We start from the raw sequence: 6,101 nt of genomic DNA, 5'->3' as shown, positions 1-6,101 counted from the left end.
AAAATTGAAAATGCATGGTTAATATGTGCAAAAATTATGTAGCTTTAAAAAACAAGACCTAGATGCATCAACCAAAAGACAAAAATAAATAAATGAAAAACCTGCACCCTCTGAACCCTATACTCACTGTTGATCAAGAGGAAGGCAAAAAAAACCTCTTATAAAGCATGGTCCAGTTTGTTCCAGCAGTAATAAATACAAATCTGATTCCCTGAGGAGCTATTATTTACACTTATGTGTTTTTCCTTCTGATGTATTTTCTATTGAAATCAGTGGCAGAACTATCGCCATAGCGACCCAGGCAGCCACTATGGGGCCTGGGGCGCCCGGCCAGGACGAGGAACAAAGGGGTCCCCCTGATGCCTTGTGGCCGCATGGGTCGGTATGGCATCTCAGGCTGCTGGCTGCCACTGGCGGCTGTGAGGAGGAACGTGCCGCTGTTCAGATCACTGACAACCTGTCAATGATCTGTGCAGCGGCACGTTCCTCCTCGCAGACGCTGCTGAGTCAGTGACAGCCAGTAGTTGCAAAGGAGGAGGAGGAGGCGGGGACCAGCGTCAGCAGCGGAGGAGGAGACAGGGCCCTGCGACGGAGGAGGAGGCAGGGCCCGGTGTCGTCAGTGGAGGAGGAGGTGGGACCAGCAATGGAGGAGGAGGCGGGGCCCACCAGCGACCGTGGAGGAAGAGGAGGTGGGGCCCGGCGGTGGAGGAGGCTGACTGAGGATTGGGGCTGACAGGTAAGAGGTGTGCAGGGGTGTGACCAGCACACCTGGGATCCTGCGGAGCCCACCATAGAGGGTCTATGGTGGGCTCTGCATGGTCACTCTCTGGAGGGTTGTTTGGGGTCTCAGGTGGGCTCTGCAAGAGGTGTAACTAGAAATCACAGGGCCCCATACAAAATTTTGCTATGGGGCCCTGTCATTTCTAGTTACGCCCTTGATTGAAATCAGTGGCAAGGCATTAAAATGCATTGACATGTGACCTTTGTAAAATTCTGGATGAAAGTTCATGTAGGGGAAAATGTTGGATGCTTACTTTACCCCCTCCAGTGGCGCCTAGACATCCTTCATCTGGCGAGATCTTGGAGAGTGTTGAGCAGCCAAATTCTCTTGAAGGTGATCCTGCTTTGTGCTGCAGTATCTTTTCACGATATTGGGGCTACAAAGCAATTGCCACAAATTTTGTAGTCATCCTATTGGTATCATCATGTGCACCACACTGAACATGGGCCAGCGAAAGCAAAAGAGGGAGTTGTCTGAGTTGTCTCAGAAAGCAAATTTTCAACCTTAGGTTGAACAGAAGGCCAGTATGAATGGTAGAAAAAAAACAAGGAAAACTTTGAGATACAAACTGATCTCCAGGGTGAAGGTACATCAGTGTCTGATCCACCCATCCATCACAGTGGGCTCATAGGAAGACTGTTGAAAGAAAAACATAAAAATGCCATACTGTAATTTACTGAAATGCTTACTGACAAGCCACAATGCTTCTGGGAGAATGTCCTTTCAACAGACAAGACAAAACTGGAGCTTTTTGGTAAGTCATATCAGCTCTATATTCACAGAAGAAGAAAAATGAAGTGTTCACAGAAAAGAATGCCATACCTACTGTGAAACAATGAGGAGGCTTGTTTATGTTTTATGGCAACATTGCTGTCTCTGGCAAGGGGCGCATTCAATCTGTGCAGGGCACAATGAAATCTCTAGACTATCAATGAATTCTTGAGCGCAGGTCATTGGTCCATTAACAGGACAATGACCCAATATACTGCTAAAAGCACCCAGGAATGGATAAAAACACACATTGGCCTACTCTGAAGTGGCCTTCTATGGTGCCTTATCTGAATCCTATTGAACATCTATAGAAAGAGCTAAAACATGCAGTCCGGAGAAGGCACCCTTCAAACCTGAGACAGCTGGAGTAGTTTGCTCTAGAGGAGTGGGACCAACTACTTTGGCAGCTGCATAAATGTATTGAGAGCTACAGAAATTGCTTGTTTGAAGCGATTGCCTTTGTGCAACAAAATATTAGGTTAAGGGTCCTTTGGCTATGCTTGTTGTATTATTTTTTAACCAAAAGCAAAATATGATTTTTAGTCATTAAGGAATAAACAGAGATGGATGCTTTGGTCAGATTTAAGTAATTTCCAAGAAAATGGTGGGTTCTTCTCTTTTCATGGAAGCAACATATCTATCCACACCTGTATATAGGTAAGGGGAGTTATTTCTGTCTGTGACCCTATTTTGGGAGATTTTCCCTCTTTTCCTGTCTTTGTGCAAGAATTAGAGGTGGGGGCATCACCAGTACAGGATGGCACATACAGTAATAAAAACAAAACCAGAACTTTAAAGGGCCTTGACACTACTTCCTTCTGCCAGGCCTGAAAAGGGAAAGCAGAAGCAGACCCCCCTCCCACATCCCCATCCCCTATTCCCCCTTTCTTTCCTGACATCCCTCCCTACCCGCTCCTAACTTCCCCACCTTGATCCTGCATTCCTAATTGTCTCTCCTCTTTCCTTTTCCAGCATACCTCTGTCCTAATAACCTATCCTACCATTAGAAAATTTACACTGAATAATAACACACAGATATAGAAAGTTACATTTTATTCGAATTTTAATTCTATAATTCATAGTGATGTTATGTGTTTCATGCATGGATAATTGTTTTCAGAATGCTACCGTCATACATTTAAAACTCAACGGTTTATGTGTGGCTTCTTGTTGTATCTTTGTAAAAACCTAAAAACAACTGATTCTGTGAGTTAAGAAAATGTAAAAAGTTATAACTGGGGGATGCAATGGAATGAATTTTTTTAGGACAAAACCAAAACTACAATTTCAAAATCTGTCAGGCCGAAATCGAAACAAAAATGTAAATTATTTTTTAATTATCTTAATTTTATTTATTTTACTTTACTGTTAGGGGCTTTGGGGAAATATCAGGGGTCTAATCAGACCCCGGACATTTCGATTTTGAGATAGAAAAAGAGATTGAGGATACATCATCCCCAATCTCTATATCTGCGGCCCCAGCACTTATTGAACAGGAAGCTCTTTGTACAGAGGCTTCCTGTTCATTCACAATCTGAAGATAGTAAATATTTACTATCAACCCAGTCATGAATAAACAGGAAGCCTCTGTACTGAGCTGCTTCCTGTTCATTCATAAAGTGAGCAGATAGTAAATATTTACTAAGTCCCCATTCATAAATGAACAGGAAGCAATGTAGAGCACTTCCTGTTCATTCATAACTGTGGACATAGTAATCACTATGTACTCAGTTATTTACAAACACTGAGTGATCAGTACTGATCCTTTAGTGTTTTTAGCTCCGCTCTCCATACTGTCTGCTCCACCCCCTAACTCCTATCAGAGGAGCTGAGCTCTACTCCTGCACCTCCCCGCTCGGCATCCAGACACTTCTCCTCCCTGCACTGTCCTGCTCGGCCTCCTGCCAGGTCTCTCCTCCCCGCTGGTCACTGGAAGCTGGATTGGCTTTGTGTCCCCTCCAATCCGCGCTGCCTCTGCTAACACAGGCGAATAAGCAATGGAGATCAGAGGTGACACAGACCGAAACTTGCAGTTGGCGCCCAATAGGGAAGAGAAGAGCTGGGGATGCACTGCATTTTCAGCTGGTTTGTTAATACTATCGGCATTTTGCCCATAGTAACATATGCCGAAATTACGCTGCATCCCTAGTTATAACCTTCCTGTGATTTTGTTGTTGTCTGTGTTCCTCCAAAGAGATTTATCCTCACTTCCTGTCCTGTGGAGTCTTTGCAGAAATTTGACCTATAGTGAATTGGCAATCTTTAAGAGAAACTCCAGTACAACAGATATTTTTATCTTCACTTTGATGCATGACTGTGTCAGAACTTTTCATATTGTAGCGCTCACCCCCTAAGGAGCCGCTGAATATTGAAATAGGTTCTCCTACCTATTGGTTCCAGCTACCGGTCCCCTTTGATCAGCAACAGCACACCGACACTCACGGACAGAACGGCTCGAGTCTTAGGGTCTTTTTAGGGTATTTATTTGCAACATCAATAGGAGAGAGAGGGTTTAGGATCTGTAGGATGCCCTTGGAATCTTAGGCTGAAGGCTGAAAATTTCAGCCGCTAAAGCTGAAATCACTGCGATCTGGTCCCAGGGACCAATAGTAGTAGTAGTACTGTGAACAGATACCTGGAATAGGGTGCGGGATCTCCCTTGTGGGTCCCAGACGGACGCTCGCACCAGCTCCTCTGCGGTACCCCTCAACAAGCGGACTCCTCCCCGACCCAGCTTCCATCAGGTATTTTCCTTAGCAACAGAATCTGGAATCTCTGTGCCCTCAGCATCTGCAACTGCCAAGGAGCACTCCAGTTTAGTGGTAGTATCTTCTTAGAACAAGGCACCCATCACCTGCCATGTGCATGGGCCCAGCAAAGTATCAGTGTATCCTATGCCTCTAGGCCCCTCAGCACCTGCCATGTGCTGAGGCCCAGGCCATTTGCTCTGCATCACACACAGTCCTCCTAGGGCGAGGCCCCTAGGGGGAATAGAGCTCTCCACAGTGTCCCCAGACCTTTTATTACCTGCCCTCAACCATGCCTCTGAGTCATCCTACTCAGGGATTGGCTAGGGCCAGGTGCATAGTCATAACCTGAGGGTGGATCCTCCCTCACTGTATGCCAAGGCTCCCTTTTCCTCAGCAACAGGAGAAGCAATCGATCCAGCAGATTCAGGGACACCTATAGAATGCAGAGCTCTGTATAATCAGTATCTAGACTGGTTACAGTCCAGGTATCTCTAAATTGAATAGCGACATTTTAGAGGGCGCTACAATATCATGAAACAGATTGACTCCACGAATGATCTAAATAGCACCCAAGCTGGTATTTCTTTACAGGAAAGCTTGTTGCAAAGTAATTTCCAGCCTTATGTCTTTTCAGCGGCGACAAAGCAGTGAATTGCAAATGGAGCTCATATGGAGCATGGTCAGACTGTGATGGCTGCACCAAAACACAGGTTTGTTTCTGAGCAGGAAATGTATTTTTTAATTGGAAGTGGCATAGGGATAAAGGAGTAGATGTAGGAATCCCTGTAGCTTGGTAAGGTAGAGTTATACAGTTCTGAATGAGACTTAAAGTGACACTAAACTCAGGAGTTAAATCCTAAAAATACATTTAAGTACTCAGTAAGTATTAACAAAAATGTATCTTATTTGTATATCACTCGGCTGTAGGTCCTCAAATCATCTCTGTCTGAATTGGTGCTGACACTGTCCTTCCTTCTGGAGGGTGGCTACTTTTGTTCCCCATGGTCCCTGTGTGTGTTGTAAAGTATCCACCGCTCCAAGCTCACTCCTGTGATAGACTACAATCTCACGTTTAGTTTACTAATTTGTTCTGAGATTGTTGTCCATCACAGGAGTGAGCTTGGAGTGGTGACTACAGTGGTCACTACACAGGGATCATGGGGAACAAAAGTAGCCACCCTACAGAAGGAAGGACAGTGTCAGCACCAATTCAGAGATGATTTCAGGATCTACAGCTGAGTGATACACAAGATACATTTCTGTTAATAGTGAAGGTATTCAAATGCATTTTTAAGATTTAACTCCTGAGTTTAGTGTCACTTTAATCTTGAATTTAATGTATATATCAGGGCAAACTTAACAAAAAAACGTATGCAGTACATCTCTGCAAAAAAATACACATTTCCCCAAGTTTTATCCCTTTGAACCCTGCTAGCAGGGGCTGACTGGCAACTTTTAGCCCAGGGGGCAAGTACAACCCAGAGGCCCATGGTGCAGCAACTTGGTCTCCCTCCCGCTCTGCCTCTTCCCCCGTCTTCTCCTTGCCCGTCCGCCACTTTTGCCATCCATGTAACGGTAGTGTGAATGGTCGGGTGATGTGAAGCAGAGAGGAGGTGCGGTGTGTGGAGCGTGGATGCGGGCGGGCGGGTCTGGCAGCGGCAAGCGTGAGGCGGGGAGGAGGTGATGCATGTGGATGCGGGCGGGTCTGGCAGTGGCAAGCGTGAGGCGGTGCGGCGTGTGGAGCGTGGATGTGGGCGGGCGGGTCTGGCAGCGGCAAGCGTGAGGCTGGGAGGAGGTGC

General features: G+C 45.8%; 1 protein-coding gene across 1 annotated transcript in view; it reads left to right on the top strand.

The window, feature by feature from the left end:
* Positions 1-1,482: 1,482 nt before the first annotated feature.
* The window catches only part of C7 (complement C7), a 44,007-nt gene continuing 39,388 nt past the window's right edge, over positions 1,483-6,101 (top strand). The window contains exons 1-2 of the mRNA XM_018561164.1: positions 1,483-1,535; positions 4,937-5,012. Coding sequence (XP_018416666.1) covers positions 1,483-1,535; positions 4,937-5,012 — 129 coding nt within the window. The remainder of the gene's footprint in view (positions 1,536-4,936; positions 5,013-6,101) is intronic.

The sequence above is a fragment of the Nanorana parkeri genome, unplaced genomic scaffold (assembly GCF_000935625.1).
Source record: "Nanorana parkeri isolate BGI_ZX_2015 unplaced genomic scaffold, ASM93562v1 scaffold505, whole genome shotgun sequence".
In the NCBI taxonomy this organism is placed as follows: domain Eukaryota; kingdom Metazoa; phylum Chordata; class Amphibia; order Anura; family Dicroglossidae; genus Nanorana; species Nanorana parkeri.
The sequence above is the reverse complement of the archived record's forward strand: the minus strand, read 5'-3'. Positions and strand labels throughout refer to the sequence as shown.